We start from the raw sequence: 20,500 nt of genomic DNA on the forward strand, positions 1-20,500 counted from the left end.
GTTCGCATGAGAGCTCTTGTAGAAGTTTGAACTGATCGCGAAACTCCCAGATGGCGGTCGCGCAGTATCCGTTCCAGTGCATTCAATACGTGTGCCGCTCAACATCAGGTAGATCGAACTTGATAGTTGCGGCCGCCGGCGCCAGGATATACTGCTTTTCCGCAGAAAATGGCGATCTGCTCTCTATCTGGCCGTCCGATGGCATCTCTGATAGAGCTCAATCGGCAGCCGTAGCGGGTAACGATCAAGGCGAGGAGCCCCCGGAAAAGAAGCGGAAGCTGTCACTGTCTACCGATAGTGACGCTACTGGATCTCACGACAATGACCAGAAAAACTCCAGCTCGAGCAGTTCATGGTCGACAATTCCTCTATTGATTGCCACGTCGGACGGATCGCATGTGATTGCGGTGACGGCCGAAGACAAATGCGTTCGGGTTTTTGAATTGAGTGCCAATGGAACTTTAACACAGTTGAGTCAAAGGTAGTGTGGATGGCCCGAACGATTTTAATGCCATGCTTATGTGCGGCAGGATCATGCCGAAGCGTCCATGTGCGTTGTCAATGTCCGTCGATGGACAGACGATTTATTGCGGTGACAAGTTCGGTGACGTCTTTGCTCTGCCACTGATACCCACGGACTCCGTTCGCAGTCAACCTGTCATAACAACCGGACCACTTCGCCTGGCGGCGACTTCTACCACAGTTCACTCGAAACGTAACTTGAACGCCTTGCAGCAACAACTGCGCCAAAAATCCTCCAATCCTGACCCTCCGGCCGAAAAGCAGTATCAATATGACATGCTACTGGGGCATGTGTCCATGCTTACAGCCGTGACGGCAGTCAGTCTACCATCCCAGGCTTCCCCTAGCGGGTACCGCGAATGGATTCTTACGGCAGATCGCGACGAACACATTCGCGTGTCTCGCGGGCCACCGCAGACACATATCATCGAAACGTACTGCCTCGGACATACTTCGTTCGTTAGCAGCCTGTGTGTGCCGAAGTCGCTCCCGAGGTTTCTGGTGTCCGGCGGTGGAGACAACTTTCTGCTTATCTGGGACTGGAAATCTGGTCAACTCCTGCAAAAAGCTCCGATAACTCAAGAGAAAGAAGTTGCTGTTCGGGGCATATGGGAAATCGCGGGAGTGCAAGATTCGCATGCGGCTATTGTTTTCGCCCTGGAAGGGTAAGTGTCGGCATCTTTTTATGTGAATTCTATGTCCTAATCATTGCAGATATTCCGAACTCCGAGCTCTGATCTTGAAAGCTAACGGCGAATTTGTTTTCCAACCGTCGGCTCATTTGTCGGGGAACGTTCTCGACGTTTCTTCTACGGGGAAAGATGACCTATTATGGATTGCTGTTGACGGCGTGAACGAGCCTCAGTCGACAGAACCCAACCAACCCGCACGTGAGGACATACAGCCATTCGTAGAAGTACTTGAGATTGAGCTACAAAATGACAGCTTGGTCCTAAGACCGTCCTCGAAGGGCTCCCATATCAGTCAAAAGATCACTGCCCAGGGAACTGAGGAGATCGTACCGTCCGGTCAATTGTCGGACAAGGAGAAGAAAGCACTTAAGGAGACATTATACGGTCTAGAAAACCTACGAAAGAAAAATTGAACGGCCCAAGCTAGAATCAATGGATTTTTGTCTGCTTGTGCACTGTAGAAGTAGCTAAGAGGATTCGGATCATCGGCGATTGATTAGATTAGATTAGGGCTTTGCCCTAATCAAGCACCCCGCCTTGTCCATTTCGTTCCGCATCAGATGTCATCGCAAGATCCGATCTCTGTGCCATTTTCAGAAACAATTCACCGTCATCATGCAATTTGAGCCTTTAAAAAATGACCGCCTGCTTCGGGCGGCACGAGGTTGTTATTTCCGAGATCTAACCGTGTCAATGTCTGACTTTGCTCTGCAGGTGAAACCGTCGATCGTCCGCCCATATGGGTGATGAGACAAGGTATGACATCAGGCCACTCAGCCGTTTTCCCCTTAGATTGAGCATATTTGCTGATTTGTTTTCAGCTGGTCGATACCTTCCAGAATACCACGATGCCAAAGGAGACCGGGACTTTTTCGAGTGCTGCCGTTCGCCGGAAATTGCGTCGACATTGACCTTGCAGCCTGTCGAGCGGTATGCGGGCCTCATCGACGCTGCTATTATCTTCTCCGATATTTTGGTTATTCCTCAGGCTATGGGTATGACGGTGGAAATGGTCGACAAAAAAGGTCCCTCCTTCCCTGAGCCATTGAAGTCCCCCAACGACGGGCAGTACGAGAAGATCATGCAGAAGCAAGTCGACGTGAAGGCAGAGCTGGACTATGTCGCCAAGGCTATCACGCTGACTAGGACCAAACTCGCGGGTCGGGTCCCTCTGATTGGATTCTGCGGTGCACCGTGGACTCTCTTCTGCTACATGGTAGAAGGCGGCGGAACCAAGCTCTTTGTCCAGTCTAAGACGTGGATATATAAATATCCCGACGCGACAAAAGCTCTGCTCCAAAAAATTGCAGACATCTGCGTCGATTTTCTTGCGTTGCAGGTTGCCGCCGGTGCGCAGTTGGTACAGGTGTTCGATTCATGGGCGGGAGAGTTGTCACCTGCGGCCTTCGCCGATTTCGGTCTGCCGTATCTGCGGCATATCTCGGCGAATCTACCCCAGCGGCTGCAGGAACTTGGGTTGGAGCCCGTACCGATGACTGTCTTCGCCAAAGGGGCATGGTTTGCCTTGGACGAGCTCTGCGATAGTGGATATAATGTGGTCGGGTTAGATTGGCTGCACGATCCGGCCGAAGCAAAGCAAATCGCGCGAGGCCGTGTGACCTTGCAAGGCAATGCCGACCCAGGGGTCTTGTATGGCGACCGGGCTGCTATTACCAAAACAGTCGAGACAATGGTGAAGGGGTTCTGGAGCGATAAGAAGGGCTGGATTGCAAATCTGGGTCATGGTACGAGGAAAGCATGTTGCTGCCCCATGCTGCTGCTGACTTGAATAGGTGTTACGCCGTTTGTGGATCCGGATACTCTCAAGTTCTTCTTTGAGGAGATTCATCGGTTGACTCAATAGGCCTTCGAGATTATTGTTACGTGACTGTACAATACAATAGAGAGCAACTCGTCTATACAGTCATCCTTTGCTTCCTCTTCTTCATCCCCAACTTCTCATGCTGATGTAAATGGTTGATGTTGAAGAGCCCGGTGCGTTGACAGCCCCGTTCACGATTGAGAACTTGATGGTCGCGGTTGCCATCGGTTCACCGTAAGCCCATGACTGATCCTCAACCATTATGACAGCAAGGCACACTATATCGCAAGTGATGTCGCCAGAAACCCAAAACTACTGGACCTGTGCCTGTGGACCCGCCATTGATTTTGCAAAGAAATGCATGGGAATTCCTAGTCCAAGCTTCACGTAGCTCAAATCTCCAAGGGTAGTTAGACAGCAATATCCTCATTCCTACAGAACCGTTAATGGATGAATCCAGTATAGGACGATGAGAATCTGGGAAAACATACCACAATGCAGGCTTCTCCTGAATGAACTTCCTCATCAGCTCAATACACTCCCGATTCTGCAATACCACCACCTCAATCCCCCGGTTCTGGAGATACTGCTCGCCCCCAACGAAATTCACATTCTCTCCGATTACCACCCGCTTGACCTTGTACAGGACACATGCACCTGTGCACATATCGCAGGGAGATAGCGTCGTGTACATGGTTGCACCCGCGTATGCCGAAGCTGGTAGACGGCCAGAGTTCTCCAGAGCGGAAATTTCAGCCTGGATACTTAGCTACGCTACGCTACTCGAGACTCATGTAGGATGGAGGTAAGCTTACATGTAGAGTCGGACTACCCTTTTGATGGCGCATGTTATGTCCTCGACCTAAAATCTTGCCGTCCTTCGACACCAGGCAGGCGCCAATGGGCACGCCGCCCTCCGCGGCTCCTTGACGGGCTTCTTCCAAGGCAGCAATAAACCCGGGATCGGACTCCATGCTGGTGAGAGACAATATTATTTTAGTTTTCTATGCTGATCGAGTTGAAGAATGGATGGATGAGATGGCCACTTCGGCTATTACTAGGTTCTAGCAGCTAGCAGGCAGTGCCTCAAACTTCCGAAATTATGCGGTAATTCGGGAAAGTCTCCGTTGATGGCCTTCTAGAAAAGAATCAACACGAGCAGCAGTGCGCATGTATAATACGGAGTACAAGCATCTAATTAATGCAGCAAGGATGAAGATTACTACACTGCCCTGCTATGTGCATGACAGTCGTCGGTCTCCTGCAGACTTGCAGTCGATTGAATTCTGACCCTGGCAGCTCGATTATCATCGACCAGTCAGCTGCCCCTGAGAGCCCTCCAGTCGACCTCTCCATCGGATCGATGCAAGATAAGATCCCGTGGAGTCGTGGCAAAGAGGGGTCGTGGCAACGTCAACGACTCAACGGACAAGGCACCGGAAGCCACCGGCTTTCGACCGTGGATTATCGCTTATCGTAGCATTCTTATCGCGATAAGCAGCCACCGCCACGCTGTGGCTGGTGCATCTACCTCGGCCGATTCCGTTCTCCGCCAAGGCACCAACAGGCTTCTCTCCAGAATCCCGTGGATCATTCCAGGGAAGAAACGATCGATTGGAAGTCGGCGATCAGGCATCAAATTCAGTGGCAGCCACTGGACTCTCCTCGGGGTTACGGCGTGGTTCTGGTCATGGAATTTCCTGGCGAAGGGGCGGTGGGCTGACTAAGCTCCATAGAAACGCACGGGAGGAATTTTCGAAAGGCGACGAATCTGATCGAATCCTCCGGGACTCCATGGAACGAACCAGAAGCGCTCTCTCTCTGTATTGTTCGGTCATCAGGGAGGCATTTGCGGTATGACTGGAGGAGGATTGCGTATTCAGAGTGACAAAAGGGAGTCTGGCAATCACTAGCTGAATATCCTCGTTGTTTAGATTTGGGTGGTGTCTGTTCTTCCAGACTGTTCTCTTTCTTTCCGCCCTTTCCTTTGTGATTCCCGACGCGTTTCTACCCCATCGCGGGCGCTTCGTATTTTTTTCCCCGTTGTGGTTCGTCACAGGACAGAAGCTTGGCGTATTTTCTTCTCGCCGCCACCAATCTTCGTAAAGAAAACACCGCAGCCCAGCTGCTTGGTACCTGAAACGGTATTACAGATTCCATTACAAAGCTCTGTTTCTTCCCTCCTGTTCCACAGCTCTCATCTGCGGCTTTAACTATTTTTTTCGGGTTCAGAAAAAAAGGTCAGATCTCTCCTAGTACTTGGAGACAGTCTCTTCCTTTTCTTCTGAGTCGCATTCTCTCCGGATTCCTGACAGGAAATTCGCGCTTCAGAGTGAAATCGCACCCCTAGTCTTCCGTTTGTGTGGACTGCTGTCTTCCGCGGCCTGAAATAGAAATAATACTTCTTTGTCGCCGACGCCGGGTCTGCGACTCTGTTTCTCATCCATTTTTCTTCGCATAGACTGAATCACGATGGTCAAGGACACAAAACTTTACGACATTTTGGGAGTATGTACAGGATCATATTCTTTGGCACTGAATCAGTGCTGACGGTTTTTTAGGTCCCTCCCACTGCCTCGGAGTCCCAATTAAAAACCGCATATAAGAAAGGCGCTCTCAAGTACCATCCAGGTAGGTCAACCCCTCCCACTTCTAAACGCGCGTCACGGACATCTAGTGCTAACAATGCCGTTACAGACAAGAACAAGGATAACCCGGACGCTGCCGAAAAATTCAAGGAACTCTCCCGTGCCTATGAGATTCTGTCCGATCCCCAAAAGCGACAAATCTACGACCAATATGGTGAGGAAGGTCTAGAAGGCGGTGGTGCCGCAGCCGGCGGCATGAGTGCAGAGGACCTCTTCGCTCAGTTCTTCGGCGGTGGTGGTGGTCCGTTCGGTGGCATGTTCGGTGGTATGCGGGATCAGGGTCCCAAGAAGGCTCGGACAATCCACCATGTGCACAAGGTCAGCCTGGAGGATATCTACCGAGGCAAGGTTTCCAAGTTGGCCCTGCAGAAATCGGTCATCTGCCCGGCATGTAACGGTCGTGGTGGAAAAGAGGGTGCCGTGCGCCAATGCCCTGGCTGCGGTGGTTCCGGTATGAAGACAATGATGCGGCAGATGGGTCCGATGATCCAGCGGTTCCAGACAGTCTGCCCTGACTGCCAGGGTGAGGGTGAGATGATCCGGGAAAAGGATCGCTGCAAGCGTTGCAATGGAAAGAAGACGACCGTCGAGCGCAAAGTCCTGCACGTCCACGTCGACCGCGGCGTAAAGAACGGCCACAAGATCGAGTTCCGAGGCGAGGGTGACCAGCTCCCCGGCGTCCTCCCCGGTGATGTGGTGTTCGAAATTGAGCAGAAGCCGCACGAGCGATTCCAGCGCAAGGACGATGATCTCTTCTACCATGCTGAGATTGACCTCCTCACGGCTTTGGCCGGTGGCACGATCAGCATTGAGCACCTGGATGACCGGTGGCTGTCGGTTAACATTCCCCCTGGCGAGACGATCACGCCTGGTAAGTGTGACCCGTTTCTTCCTATCGTCCTGGAATGTGTGCTAACAGTTTCCTTTCCAGGTGCCATCAAGGTGATCAAAGGACAGGGTATGCCGTCGTACCGCCATCATCAGTTCGGTGACCTCTACATCCAGTTCGACATCAAGTTCCCGAAGGGTCACGAGCTGCGGAATGTCCACCTTCTGGAGCAGGTACTGCCGCCTCGCCCGCAGCAGCCGCTGCCACCGCAGGACTGCATGGTCGAGGACTTCGAGCTGGAGGATGTCGACCCGAACCAGCATGCTCGCGCACAGCACGCTGGCAACAGTTACGACGAAGACGACGAGGACCATGTGCCACCCCACGGCGAACGGGTGCAGTGCGCCTCGCAGTAAATGTGATTTTGTGCGATGGTGTTTCTCGTGGAAGTGGCCGGCCAGTTCCTTGATACCCATTTTTTTTGTTTTCTCATGATGGAGCGGCCTGCCGACTGCCCACGTTCACGTCCTGGGCGTCGGTGTTTCGACCGGATTTCATGAATGCTCCGGTTGAGGTGGCAGTTTCGAGAGCCCTATCATGATGAGCTCGATGTGACCATGACTTTTTCTTTTAATTCGTTTCTGCCAATTTATATCAGGCGCGGATAGAATTGATGGGAATGAGCTTGAGTACCGAGGTTCCAGTGCGGGAATGGCGGACTGGGCGACGGGCGCGCATCTGCCGGTTTTACAAGACTGTATCGCAAAGTGACGTTTTCTTTCGTTACTTGATGGCTGCAGGCTTGCATTGTGTGCTCATGCTCTTTCCGTGTAGTTATGTTTTGCCTGTTTGTTTTCCTTGCACTGCATTTGATCTTTTGATGTCCGCAAGGAGATCTGGATCGGGCTGGGATTGATTTTCCATATTGCCTTGGTTTACTATGCATCACGTTCGTATTCCTATGGCGTTTGTTGTTGCATTTGTTTGCGAATTAGAGTGCGTTGATTTCGAGTTCTACTACGCTTTCTAATTCTCGGTGTATGTATACAGTATAGTCCTAACGCCGGCGACAACAGTGTACCTTCTCGAGTCCATCAGTAATGAATGACAAATCCGTTCTGAATACTGCTCATCTCTTGATTTTCCTGAAAATCGAATGAAAACCATCATCAAAAAACTCTCCGTCGAGTGGACTGCTATGGCCAACCGGATCGCTCAGCAACCGAGTGCACGAGCACAGCTCGCTGGCCGCTGCAGGAGGTAAAACACCAGGTCAGGAGCTCCAGTTCGATCTGCGGGTGACGTCAGAGATCCAATCGCACAGCTTTCTGCACAGAGGAAAGTTTGAAACGATCAGATCTGGCTCCCAGCTACTTTGAACTCCGCAGACTGGACTGGCCAACTGGCATTTCCTGTTATGTAAGGTACGCGCATTTGATGAGTCATCCTTGGCCTGTTTGCACTATTTGCACCAATTCCGCCGGAAAGGCTCAGTCCGGCAGCTTGGCGGACCCATTTGCATCATGGCGGAGAGAGATCACGCCTTCAGGGTCCGCCCCGATTGGGCCATCCAAAGTCCCTGGCTCCCATTGCGGGAGCGGACTGACGCACGGGGCTGTAGCCGCAGCTAATCAGATAATGTCCTGCAGCAGCCCGACTCCGTCTGCTATTCCCAAGCTCCAGGGAAATCCCTGATCGCATTGCATGGTTCCAACTTCGTCCGGCTTGGGCCACTCAAGAATCACGGACGACTCGCGACCCGTACACTCGTTGGGCAGAACCAGCAAGTATGCAGCGTCATGCGCACGGCCCATGCTGGGAAAAGCTCTCGTGCTCGTCCGCAGTTTAACATGAATAAGATTTATGGCGGGCAGAGAGATTGGTAGTTTGGTGCATGCGGCATTCACATACACAATCGACGGGAGCTTCAACCAGTCGACGATTCGACAGACCGCTCCAGGAGCCCCAGAGGCTGAAAAGCCCGCCCTGGACCTCGGCCAGTTTTGTCTCGTCGCTTGTGAGTTCATAATCTGATCTCGCCAGTCGCGGCTCCGGCACGCCTGATCGGCGGTCCGCCACGATGCTCTATTAGGGTCCATCCCTTCTTCAAGTTGCAACGAGACTAACTAATCAACGGGGAACAAGACGGGCCTATCACTATCCATGCTCGCCGACTATTCAATCTAATATTCTTTTGACAGAGCCGTGGTAGTGGGGCGTGTTAAAGCGCTACCTCCGTCAATCACGACATCACCAGCAGTAGTGGTGGCATATCCCCCATTTTTTCTCTTGAGAAAAAAAAAGCTTCATTCGGCTCTCTATTCTTTTTGCCTTGAGCTTTTTTTGCCGTTTCAATAATATCAATAATATTATTTTCCGCGCTGCAGCCGCTGCACCAGACATGTTCGTTTCTTCTTCCTGAGCAAATTGCACGGGCCTGCTCTGGCCACCCCCTCTCTGCAGTACTCTGCAGTATATCTACCTTGCTGATCCTACCCCGTGCAACCTCAACTCGCGCAGCTGTGCGCTGATTCCAGCCTCTTGAGTGTTGTGTCTTCGTCGAGTGCATAACTCCCCTGAACATCCAAACATGGCTGAAGACAAATGGACCAAAACGGGCCATTTTCTGGCCAAGATCCTGGGGATCAAACTTGCCTACCGCGACCCCCTAGGGGTTGGATCTGATTCTGTGACACGCGGGGAGTCAGCCTCATCCAACACTGCAGAGACCTACATCGAGCCGGAGCCGACCAGTCTGGAGTGGTTGCTGGACCTGGTCCCCACATGGAAGGATGTCATCCAGTATTTTGTCAATTTGCTGCCCTTCCTGAAGTGGATTACCAGATACAATCTTCAATGGGCCATTGGCGACTTGGTTGCCGGTATGGTTCGCCGTCCTCTTGTGCAATGAATGCATGCTGATCTGATCCACTCATAGGTATCACCGTTGGCGCCGTTGTTGTTCCTCAGAGTATGGCCTATGCGAAGCTGGCGGAGCTGGAGCCGCAGTATGGATTGTATTCATCCTTTATGGGTGTCTTGATCTACTGGTTCTTCGCCACGTCCAAAGATATCACCATCGGCGTAAGTTGCGCTCCGAATTTTTTTTTCTCCACCGAACCTTTGCTAACGAGCGCAGCCTGTGGCTGTCATGTCGACTCTGACGGGTAACGTCGTCATCAAAGTCCGGGAAGCCCATCCGGAAATCCCCGCCCCGGTCATTGCGTCGGCATTGGCGGTTATATGTGGTGCCATTGTCACCTTTTTCGGTCTTATTCGATGGGGCTTCATTGTCGATTTCATTCCCCTGACGGCCATTTCAGCTTTCATGACCGGCTCGGCCATCAGCATCGCTACTGGCCAAGTGAAATCCTTGCTAGGAGAGAGCGCAGATTTTAGCACCCGTGGGGCAACCTATCGGGTCATCATCAACACTCTCAAATACTTGCCCACAGCGAAGATCGATTCTGCCATGGGCTTGACAGCGCTGTTTATGCTATACGGCATCCGAAGTGCGTGCTCGTACGGTGCTAAAAAGCACCCGCACCGGGCGAAGACCTTTTTCTTCATCTCGACCTTGCGCACGGCTTTTACCATTCTTTTCTACACCATGATCAGTGCTGCAGTCAATCTGCATCGTCGCGATAACCCCCGCTTCAAAATCCTCGGAGAAGTGCCCAGAGGTAGGAATATATCGTGAGATGTATGAAGTCGGTTGTCCACATGCTGACGACGATGTACAGGTTTTACGGCTGCGGGCGTTCCAGAGATCAACACTAAGATCATCTCTGCTTTTGCAAGCGAGTTGCCTCCGGCTGTTATCGTGCTGCTCATTGAACACATTGCCATCTCCAAGTCTTTTGGCCGAGTGAACAACTATGTTATCGACCCGTCTCAGGAACTGGTGGCGATTGGCGTGACCAACCTGCTGGGCCCGTTCCTCGGTGGATACCCGGCCACAGGATCCTTCTCGCGGACGGCCATCAAGTCGAAGGCTGGCGTCCGGACACCGTTCGCTGGTGTAATTACCGCTGTTGTCGTTCTCCTCGCCACCTATGCTTTGCCCGCCGTCTTCTTCTACATCCCTAATTCGTCACTTTCGGCAGTCATCATTCACGCCGTCGGGGACTTGATCACGCCGCCGAATACGGTGTATCAGTTTTGGCGCGTGAATCCACTGGAGGTCCTGATCTTCTTCGCTGGTGTGCTGGTCACCATCTTCTCGTCGATCGAGAATGGCATCTACACAACGATTTGCGTTTCGCTGTTCCTGTTCCTGTGGCGCACTGTCAAGTCTCGGGGCGAGTTCCTGGGCAGGGTCAAAGTTCACTCTGTGATCGGTGACCATCTGCTGGGGCGCGACGGCAAGTATGGGTCGTTTGGCTCCACTACGGTTCAGCCGAAGCCGATCTCCGAGAACCCCGATGAGGCATACCGTAATGTGTTCTTGCCTGTTAGTCACCACGACGGGTCGAATCCGCAAATCTCCGTGGAGCATCCTTACCCGGGTGTCTTCATCTATCGATTCTCCGAAGGCTTTGTCTATCCTAACGCCAATCACGAGACTGATTACCTGGTCGAGCGGATCTTCAAAGAAACACGCCGGACCAACCTGGAATCCTGGCCGCGGCTCGGGGATCGGCCATGGAACAACCCTGGTCCGCGACGAGGCAAGAAAGAGGAAAGCCGTGAGCATCTGCCGTGCCTGCGGGCAGTGATTCTCGACTTTTCGTCCGTGAACAACGTCGATGTGACGTCCGTGCAGACTTTGATCGACGTGCGCAACCAGCTCGATGCGTACGCGGCGCCCATTGCAGTGCAATGGCACTTTGCTAATATCAACAACCGCTGGACCAAGCGCGCTCTGGCGTCTGCCGGTTTTGGCTACCCGACCCCTGCGCCGTCCAACGGTTTCCAGCCCTGGAAGCCGATCTTCAGCGTGGCAGAAATCGGTGGTGAGCGTGCCTCAGAGATTTCCGGCCAGCAGCGCAAGCCGAAGACGGACAAGCTCAAGAGCGAGGATCTCGAGCAAGGACATCAGGCCACCGAGCAGGAGACGAGCAGCAGCAGCAGCGTCGACGAGTCCGACTTGCACCATCAGTTGGCGTCGAGCAAAGTCTACGACAACAGCCAGAAACGGCGCTATGCCGTCGTGTCAGGCATCAATCTTCCCTACTTCCACGTGGATCTCACGAGCGCGGTGCAGGCCGCGATTGCTGGCGTTCAGGAGGCGGAAAGCCTGTCGAACAAGGATATTTCTCAATGATTTCTAACTTTCTTGGTTCATACTATGGTCGGAGATTTTCGGGTTCATTCGGTTGCCTTCGGAGTTGAATTGGTCATTATGATTTGGGTTTATATATACTTTCGCTTATATCCAGTTGGTTGCTCAGATATCAATAGACAGAGGTATATAGGTTGGATTTGTTTAAGACTGTGGAGCACGGAGTACTCTGATCGACTGTATTGTAATGAGAGTTGATTTGATCGTTAATGAGAGCCCTTGCATAACCTAAGTGGGTCCAGATCTGCCAAGATGCCAAGCAGATCTCAAAAGCTTGGTAGATCTTGATCTGAAATAATGCTCTCCGATTGGATGAGCTTATCTGCCCTAACCGAGTCGAGGTTGGGCTGGTTTGAGATGGCCCGCCTGAACTTGGCTATTTTCTGGCAGCGTTGTACCTGTACAAGTGAATCTTGCACGTCAGCATGCCTCATATGCAGATTGGATACTCGGCAGCTGGACGTGGCAACAAGATCCCACTCAAAAAAGTGTAAAGATTGCAAGGAATTCGAATACCTACTAAGCCAATATAGTATGTATGAATGCAGTCACTCTCGTCAATTGCGAGCAGGACACGACTAACTCGAGATACATTTTTCTCACTATGATTGCGAAGGTCCGCATTTTATAAACAACATTCCAGCATGGCGTGGCCGTTTCCTCATTACAATATTCAATATGAAGGAGAAAAAATACCTACGAGCAATTACTTTCTGGACTGGATTAGGGTCTACCAGTTCTATGTTTCATGGGTGGATATTTCTTGTAAATCTCGCGCGTAAACTGTGAAAGTAGTTTGCATTCTGACGTGAGACTGGATAGTACAAGCGAGAAGTTGGCATTGCTGTCGTATCCATCCCATTTGTCCTTCAGCTTAGTTACCTCTAAATTTGTCCGATGGGTTGGCTAACGACCACCTATGGCCGATGAGTAATGTAACAGGATGTATGGAGTATGCTTCCACTGGCGGCGGATATATATTACCCGGTCTGGAAACTGGGCATCTATAGCAATGAATATGAACGCAACAGTGTAGTTTCATTTCTTGCACAGGCGCCCTTTTTCTTTCTTCGCCGATTGGCCCTTAATTCACCTAAAGAGACCATTGCCGGCCTGATGGGCTCTAAAGACGATCATTTCAGGGGGTGACATGACAATGGGACTATATGTAGACACACAGGATGCCATCGACTGGGCATTCAGCCCATCCTCCTAGGTCCCGGCAGTCTGCAGGCTCTTAAATACCAGAATTCAGGCGGCGTCTAAACTTTGTTCCCCTCGCAAATAAACAAAAGGCTGATCCCGCAGCCCAGAATTAGCTTAGCACGAGAATAATACCTAAAACACATGCAGAAGTGTTCATTACACCATCTATGTACTGTATGCCATGCCCAAAAAAACAATCCCATGGAAGAGTCACATCATTGTCATCACCGCAACAACCCTCCTACCGCAGCCCAGCCCAACACAAACCCACTCAACGCCTGCACTCCAAACACATCCCCTCCCAACCAAACATCCCTCCACGCACCCTTCCTGCGCACCACACCCCTCTGGCCAGCTCCCGCAGGAAGCCCAAACCCGATTAATCCGCGCTGATCAATCCCTTCAATCTCTCCGTTTGCGCCTGGAAAATACGCACCCGCACCTGCACCGTGTCCGCCGCGGATAAGGAAGAGGTGGATCAGGACGGAGACAAAGAGCGTGCCGACGAGATAGTAGATGAATCCTGCGGTAGATTGGAGACCGAGGATTCCGGCTGATGCGCCGAGGAGGAATGCAGTCAGAGATCGTATCCTTGAGAGAACCTTTTACATCAAGTATCAGCTGAGCTGGTCTAATTGCGGACAGGAAGGGGAGAAAGGAGGGTCTTACCCGAGTGTTGTGCTGGACCGACTCCGGAACCAGCGGGTGAATAAGGTTCGAGATTTCTTGTTTCGTTCGCGGCATTGCTTCGCTCTGAGAACCGTTGATACAAATAGAGATCCTTGTGGTGCGCTCGGCCCCGTGCTCTTGGGATGGTGTTGTACACTGTCCTGATTGATTGGAAGCTTCAGTCCAGTTGATTCCAGGACCGTTTGCCAGAGTGGGCGGAAATTCATTGTTCCGATACGAGCTAGTAACACAAGGGGATATACAAGTATAACGGGTAACTTAGGTAACCTAAAGCCCTAACTCGAAAGTAAAACGGAAAGTTCAGGAACAACTATATAATTGCTTTCATTTCCCCTTCATGATCCAGCATGCAGATATCTGTTCCTTCCCTTGAGATAATAACGTTTGACTCTTTCATGGATATTGTTGCAACAAAGTTCGGACGTCAGGACAAGGTTGAATCGACGACTTAAAGGCTGGGACTGGGAATGACGGCAAATCTCCAGACTCTAGACGACACTTTGGACGAACCCTCCGGATGCAAGCAATACGACTTCTTCCGCAGACTTGTCATCAAGAGTCATAATCCATCAGACAAACAGCCAGTCGCTATAATATACCGAACCGCTCGGCTACTTCCAGGAGTCAAAAGCGGACATGATGTCCTAAGCGTTCCGAGAACCTCTTGGCACCTGCTGTCTGGGGATGCCGCTAACTCGTAAACCGCCGGATTGCAATGATCACTGATTTCGTTCCAGGTAGCACACTGAACGTGGTGTCACCCACAGTGAATGAAGAACACCCCTCGTCGATTAAAGAGCAGCTCGCGCACCAGCTCAAGCACTCCAGGTCGTGCACCAACGAAACATTGGACGTGTCAATCGCCCCAAGGTGTCTGCAATCCACTCCAAGGTTTCGAGACAAAGCCCATGGGCGCTTCGGCTCAGAGGCCGCGTTTGATGAATGGTATTTTTCACGCGAGAAGAGCGCATCTGCAAGGCATAAGTGGGAGAGTAGCCTTGCAGAATTGCAAAGACGAGTCCATCAAACCTGTTCTCACGTATAGAGGCCTCTGTTCACGGAATATCCTCGTCAAAAACGGAATATCACAGGTATTGCAGACTGAGAGTGCAGTGGTTGCTACCCGGAACATGTCAAGTATACTTTAGCTGCGGGCCCGTACGATTATTCGAGAATGGTGGAAGCCGATCCTGATAGAGGTTTTTACCGCTTGCGCTCCGGAACGACTGGAATCTCAGAGTTTGGTATTCAAATATTGAAGATCATGTTGTCTCACTTTTCATAGGGATGAGAATACCTGGTATTTGGACCAATGGGTGACCTGAAAATCGATGCCTGCCTGACACATCCGCAACCTACTTTTTTTGGCCATCGTCCGAGCTCATAGAATCAAATGAAGCTGTAGAATATACAACGCAAGCCCTTCACGCTGTTGTGTTCGGCATCGACGATACAGCCGCGTTGGGACCGTCTATTCCAAATAGAACGGCAGATCAGCTTCTACAAATTTCAATTGACGATGATTGCATGTCATACAAATGCCACGCGGAACTCCTATCTATCAGAAAGTTCAGCCATATAGGCCGTTCTGCAAAAATCATGGTGCCTCTCACAGTTTTGTGCATCATCAGAGGAGACTGAAGAAGGGGCAGAGCGCGGTTCAATATTCTCAAGTACAACTTTCTCTCGTCAGTTGTCCGTCTTTCACTATGTCTTGACCGAACATCATCGGCAATTTCCCTTTTGGTTCCATTGGGCTGCAATCGAGCTTATCCAGGGATGATGCAGGACAGCATTCGTCAAGTTCCGACAAGTCTCCAAGAAGAGCAAGCGGCAAAGCCAGCCAGCGGTGGATCAACAATCTTCCGGAACTTCGTGAACACGCACGTCGGTCGAGACGGGCCGCGCTGCAAGACACATACCATGGATACACAATATCAAAGAGTGCCGGCCTGTCATCGTCAAGCATGGCTGCTTTTATCAACCCCGCAGAGCATGGGTGCCCTGGTCAGACATCTGACCAACTCCCCCTTTTCCTCTCCCACGAGTCCTTTGCCGCCCTCTACATGACTCATAATAGTCGCGCCATTTGTCCTCGCTCTCCTTCACCAAATCTTCCACGACTCGCTATTTTCTGGAGGGCTTCGTTTACCTTGGCCGTCCAGGGCTAACAGTTACTCGAACGCTCTTAATCGATAAGGATAGGAGGTCCCCAAGGACGCCGTTCTAACGAATCTAACTGGTGACCGTCGAGGCGCAGGCAATCAGCCTGGCAAAATAGTCGTTGAGGCAGCTAGAACAGGCGTCGCAGTCGCCGCGAACAGTTCCAAAATAGGGGGAACGCAGCTAATCAGCCTGGGCAAGATAAGGAGAGGCGCTACTATGGCGGTGGACAGTCCCGAGACACTGGGAACTCTGTTCTCGACCTTTGCTCTGTAGGGACGTGAATATACATGGCCCGTTGGAATTCGCGTTCAATAACGTACACATGATACCCCTTCCGGCAAACCCTGAGCGAAAGATCTTCATCGACAATTAGGTCTGATGAACCTTGAGAATACAGTGTACACAACAATTTGCGGGCAGGAGTTTGGATTCGCGGAGCGGTTTCCAAAGCGCCACTTCAGGTGATACTGCGTCATGGGCCTGTGGCACTGGTACTTGCAACTGTCCAGCCTCTCCAATCAGCGTGACGAGCGTTCCAAATTTGACTCGGTAGGTTTTGTCTCACCCGAGCCCATATTATGGTACCTTGAAGGCATCAGACCTTTTCCTATTCCGTACGGACATAGGTCCAAATCCAGCCGCCTGATAAATTGGAAGATTTCCAGCTTCTAGTATGTCGACTGGGAGCTACCTTTTGGAAAAATAGAGCAAGACAACGCTTGGAAGTATGTGTCGTGGTCGGCGCCATTCGTGGCTACCTACAATGTCGTCGCAACTGTTGCCAGGCATCAAACTTACCATGGGGCGCAGATTTACCAGAGGATTTACTGCCAGATCAACAAGGGAACGGACAGTGGGTTCTGTCCCCAGATCTTGCTGGCTTTGACCCGCGGGAGTCCATTACCAAAAAGAACAGGCTGCCCGTCTAAACGAACTCGGCCTTGCACCAACAGAAAAGCCAGCCGGGATCGAGACATCCTTATACAGTATGTATGAAGGGCAGCAGCGGCTGTTTCGGGAAATTTAAACACTGTTCGCACTTTTAAGGTAGGGAAGTTCGGCAACAAGGGGAACACTGGAAGCATTGCCCGAGGGATCTGGGTTGAACCAGATGATAATGGCAATTCGCGCAATGTTATGCTGAGGGGCACGGACATGAACTCGTGCTTCAAGGTCGAGAACATGTTTTCCGGGCCGCCCTCTTGATGCCCTATCGTGTCCGAAGATCGGTCGATAAAGATGGTATTTCCCCGCTGCCGTATAAGTACATGGTAGATGGGAAAAAAAGGCGACTCCCTGACGATTATGTCGCTCACGCGGATGATCTCCGCCGCTGAGGAGACTGTCAGTTACTCAATGGGCCGTATTCCAGGCTTAAAGAAACAGAGAGTCGGCTCTCTACGATATGGCCCGACGCTTTCAAACAAGAGTGCGCAACGCCGGTTGAGGCGGTTCCCTCACGTTAGACATCCACATGGCGTGGACCAGCACTAAAACGAAACCTCTATCAGTTGAAAAAGTCTCTACTAAGCTACCTGTATGATTTCTCATCAGAGAAAATGATGGCAGCCCATTCTGATGGATGTCTTGACTGCTTCTAGTGGCCCAGTGCGCCGGAGTAACTGGAATTTCGGAATCATAGCCGGATATTGAGAGTCATGTCACCTCTTCATATTTCATCCTGGATAATGCACAGAGGACTGAAAATCATTTTCGTTGGATATTAACGAAAGTCTGTCTCGATGCCTGGCGGATTCCGCCCTGCTAATGCGCAAGAACTGCTTACCTTTGTCTTTTCATCATGACTTCATTGCTGTTTCCGGGAAAAAGAGTTTGAAACTCTCCTGCCAATCTTTGCGAGGTAAGATTACTTAGGTAGTTCCAGATCTTGTTATCTTGATTGATCAAAAGATAGTTTGGTTGTATCTTTGTAGATACTGTAATGTACGCAAGTGACTCGGATGGTATGGCAGAGAAATCTTCACTGCATAGATGAGTGGAAAACAACAGTTCAATTCAAGAGTCTCATGCTTGCCAGACAGGACTCAGAATGCCTCTGGTTCCAGGTATCAGCGGTCAAAACATGAACAACATGTGTCAATGCAGATGAGTCGAACAATAAAAGACATCAACAAGCAGTGCATCATTCATTACGTCAAATAGATAAATACAAAAGCAACCAGATGAGGATCGTATACCGTTGCTCTCAAGTACAGCATTAGAGGTGCATGCAAGTATGTCCATCCAGTCTTTTTTTTTTGTCGCTCACAGAGCACTGTCCAATTTGCCCTCGCGTTTTGCTTCCTTGACTTGTTCAAAGACCTGGATGATTGTTAGACAATTAAATGTTTGCGAATCACGGTGGAGAGCTCACCTTGAGCATCTTGTTTCGAGCTCCAAGAGCATTAACGCCACGGGCCTCCAAGCCCTTATCATCCAACTCAATAAGTTCAGTCCACTTCAAGTCCTTGAGATTCTCAGTATACTTGTGCAGTCGCAGCGACCGCAACCATGCCGGAATATCCTTGAGCAGGTTCGGGTCCGTCGGATCCTCCGGCGGCTTCGAACTGCCGCGCCGGCCGCGTGGTGACCGTCCGCGGGTCACTTCGGAGTGATCTGACAGGTAGCCCTCATGCCCGCTGAGGCCAAACTGGCCAATTCCCAGAGTATTCAGCCCGTTGCCCAGCAGGCCGTTGTTCGGGTCATACGCTGCAAGGAACCCGTTGTTCTGAGGCGAAGTGAACCCCATCTGCCCCAGCGGCGGCTGGATGGCGATGCCCGGCGAGTTCGGGCGGGATCGGCGCCCGGCCATAGCCGCCTGCTGCTGTGCCTGCAGTGCCGCGATCTGCTGCGCGTTGAGCACCTGGCCCGCATCATTAACCATCACAAGGTTGGCCTGGGGCACATTCGACGCCACGTTGGGCGAGAGGTGATTCTGGTTGTTATTGGCCGTGTTCCGCCCATCATTAGACCGTGCCCGACGGTACTTGCGCGCGTCGTCCAGCGCAATCCGGTTGTTCACTGTGGACAACGCAGCCAGCTTCATCGCCGTGGCGTTCGCAACCATGTCGGCCTGCGACGATGCCTGCTGCTGAGCGTTGAACGTGGGTGCCAGGGGCGTGCTCGCCAACGACGCCCAGCTGGCATTGCCAACGTTATACGGGGAGAGAAGAGGTGCATCTTGAGTGATGTCAGGGGCGGTAAGGGTTGTGCTCTGCACATTGCCCGGGCGGGGTGAACGAAGCCCCGACGATGCATTCGGCTGGCTAAACTGACCCATTGGCTGTTGCTGTTGCTGTTGCTGTTGCTGCTGCTGCTGCTGCTGCTGCTGCTGCTGTTGCTGTTGCTGCGACTGCTGCGACTGCTGCTGTGAGGATTGTCCTGAAGACGACTTTGGCCGAGCGATCGGTGGCTGCGGTTCCGGTGCACGCTGGCTCCACGGGGATGGCGGCGGCTGGTTAAGATTGTCCTTGTTATCAGGAGCAGAGATGGTCGGCGCTACCAGAGACGAGCGATCACCGGCGAACGTAGAGGTCGAGCCGGGCGCGCTGCCTGGAGTCTGATTGAACTCGGCTTTCTTTTTCGCGAGTGCAGCAGCAGCATCGGGGAACATGGCGTTAATGGTCGACGAATCCAGACCAGAATTGCGTTTCGCGCCAGGAGATGGTGGCGGGCGGCCAATAGAATTCCGCGAGCCTTCGACATTCAATTTCGACATGGCGTCACTCAGGCGGTTGGACATGGCGTCTGAGCTCGTCAGCCAGCGTGAAGCAACAGCGCAGGGGAGTAAACAAACCTTTTTCGCCAAAGTTGGCTGGAGACAGTACTCCGGACATCGGATGATTCTTGGCCATTTGCTGCAGGACTTGGATGAAGAACCGGATCTGCACCTGGGTCGTCTGCTGCAGCAGGGCATACAGAGCGGCAGTGCGCTCGGCCTCACTCAAGACACGGAACCACTGCTCGATGGCGCTCAGCTCATCCTTGAAATCCTGATCCAAGGTGGCCGCCGCCATCTCCGACAGGGTGGTCTCGTACTGGTCGATATCATCGATCCACTGCTGCGCGGCCCGATCCAGAGCATCGTCCATGTTCCCCTGACTCTGGGAATGCTGATTGAAAAATATCTCAGACGCCGGACGCATAGTATTTCGGGCGGAGAGGGGGGACGGGAAGCCCGACATATCTGCGGATGCCCGCAGTTGATGGGAAGCGCCTAGATTCCGCGATGACGATGGCGGCCGCAGGCTTGACTTGGACGCCTCAGGAGTGCTGTTCCGATTGCCGATGATATGGCTTGCCATGATGGGTCACAAAAGAATGAACGAATCCAAAATTCAAGAATTAGATCCGAATTAGATTCCTCGATTATTTATCCTTGATTTTCCTGATCCTTTTCCCTCGAGCCGGAGTCTAGCCCAACGCACCAAAATCGGGGACGCCGGTGATGGATACGGAAGCGAACAACACGCACAACCAGTCCAGTGGCTGCACGGAATGATTATAGCTAGATCGAACCGGGATCGGACGGTCGTGACGAGAGAGGTTGGGGATGGCGAGGATCGGCCGAACCGGGGCGGCGGTAGAATCAGCGAGAGGGCGACCAGGCCGGGGGTGTGTGTCAAACACAGGACGCAGACC

The 20,500-nt window shown here is 51.9% G+C and overlaps 9 protein-coding genes across 9 annotated transcripts; 6 read left to right on the top strand and 3 right to left on the bottom strand.

The window, feature by feature from the left end:
- Nucleotides 1-50: 50 nt before the first annotated feature.
- On the top strand, nucleotides 51-1,627 carry VTN49DRAFT_4622 (uncharacterized protein; the record flags this gene model as incomplete). Its single annotated transcript, XM_069412589.1, has 3 exons — nucleotides 51-481; nucleotides 531-1,187; nucleotides 1,237-1,627. The coding sequence occupies 3 exons, from the start codon at nucleotides 51-53 to the stop codon at nucleotides 1,625-1,627; spliced, it is 1,479 nt and encodes a 492-aa protein (XP_069267817.1).
- Nucleotides 1,628-1,829: 202 nt separating this feature from the next.
- VTN49DRAFT_4623 (uncharacterized protein) lies at nucleotides 1,830-3,078 on the top strand (the record flags this gene model as incomplete). Its single annotated transcript, XM_069412590.1, has 4 exons — nucleotides 1,830-1,878; nucleotides 1,929-1,970; nucleotides 2,036-2,959; nucleotides 3,008-3,078. 4 exons carry the CDS (start codon nucleotides 1,830-1,832, stop codon nucleotides 3,076-3,078), a joined length of 1,086 nt encoding a protein of 361 aa, XP_069267818.1.
- Nucleotides 3,079-3,446: 368 nt separating this feature from the next.
- VTN49DRAFT_4624 (uncharacterized protein) lies at nucleotides 3,447-4,010 on the bottom strand (the record flags this gene model as incomplete). Its single annotated transcript, XM_069412591.1, has 3 exons — nucleotides 3,447-3,468; nucleotides 3,528-3,793; nucleotides 3,852-4,010. 3 exons carry the CDS (start codon nucleotides 4,008-4,010, stop codon nucleotides 3,447-3,449), a joined length of 447 nt encoding a protein of 148 aa, XP_069267819.1.
- A 1,498-nt stretch (nucleotides 4,011-5,508) lies between these two features.
- Nucleotides 5,509-6,929, top strand: VTN49DRAFT_4625 (uncharacterized protein; the record flags this gene model as incomplete). The annotated part of the gene is made up of 4 exons (XM_069412592.1): nucleotides 5,509-5,544; nucleotides 5,598-5,667; nucleotides 5,734-6,555; nucleotides 6,616-6,929. 4 exons carry the CDS (start codon nucleotides 5,509-5,511, stop codon nucleotides 6,927-6,929), a joined length of 1,242 nt encoding a protein of 413 aa, XP_069267820.1.
- A 144-nt stretch (nucleotides 6,930-7,073) lies between these two features.
- On the top strand, nucleotides 7,074-7,429 carry VTN49DRAFT_4626 (uncharacterized protein; the record flags this gene model as incomplete). The annotated part of the gene is made up of 2 exons (XM_069412593.1): nucleotides 7,074-7,124; nucleotides 7,172-7,429. The coding sequence occupies 2 exons, from the start codon at nucleotides 7,074-7,076 to the stop codon at nucleotides 7,427-7,429; spliced, it is 309 nt and encodes a 102-aa protein (XP_069267821.1).
- A 1,674-nt stretch (nucleotides 7,430-9,103) lies between these two features.
- Nucleotides 9,104-11,779, top strand: VTN49DRAFT_4627 (uncharacterized protein; the record flags this gene model as incomplete). The annotated part of the gene is made up of 4 exons (XM_069412594.1): nucleotides 9,104-9,395; nucleotides 9,452-9,597; nucleotides 9,653-10,196; nucleotides 10,257-11,779. The coding sequence occupies 4 exons, from the start codon at nucleotides 9,104-9,106 to the stop codon at nucleotides 11,777-11,779; spliced, it is 2,505 nt and encodes an 834-aa protein (XP_069267822.1).
- Nucleotides 11,780-13,227: 1,448 nt separating this feature from the next.
- On the bottom strand, nucleotides 13,228-13,747 carry VTN49DRAFT_4628 (uncharacterized protein; the record flags this gene model as incomplete). Its single annotated transcript, XM_069412595.1, has 2 exons — nucleotides 13,228-13,605; nucleotides 13,673-13,747. 2 exons carry the CDS (start codon nucleotides 13,745-13,747, stop codon nucleotides 13,228-13,230), a joined length of 453 nt encoding a protein of 150 aa, XP_069267823.1.
- A 2,586-nt stretch (nucleotides 13,748-16,333) lies between these two features.
- On the top strand, nucleotides 16,334-17,065 carry VTN49DRAFT_4629 (uncharacterized protein; the record flags this gene model as incomplete). Its single annotated transcript, XM_069412596.1, has 3 exons — nucleotides 16,334-16,408; nucleotides 16,776-16,845; nucleotides 16,911-17,065. The coding sequence occupies 3 exons, from the start codon at nucleotides 16,334-16,336 to the stop codon at nucleotides 17,063-17,065; spliced, it is 300 nt and encodes a 99-aa protein (XP_069267824.1).
- A 1,059-nt stretch (nucleotides 17,066-18,124) lies between these two features.
- On the bottom strand, nucleotides 18,125-20,163 carry VTN49DRAFT_4630 (uncharacterized protein; the record flags this gene model as incomplete). Its single annotated transcript, XM_069412598.1, has 3 exons — nucleotides 18,125-18,181; nucleotides 18,234-19,606; nucleotides 19,656-20,163. 3 exons carry the CDS (start codon nucleotides 20,161-20,163, stop codon nucleotides 18,125-18,127), a joined length of 1,938 nt encoding a protein of 645 aa, XP_069267825.1.
- Between the last annotated feature and the right edge of the window lie 337 nt (nucleotides 20,164-20,500).

Source organism: Thermomyces lanuginosus (genome assembly GCF_041956635.1).
Source record: "Thermomyces lanuginosus strain ATCC 200065 unplaced genomic scaffold VTN49scaffold_31, whole genome shotgun sequence".
Lineage (NCBI taxonomy): Eukaryota > Fungi > Ascomycota > Eurotiomycetes > Eurotiales > Trichocomaceae > Thermomyces > Thermomyces lanuginosus.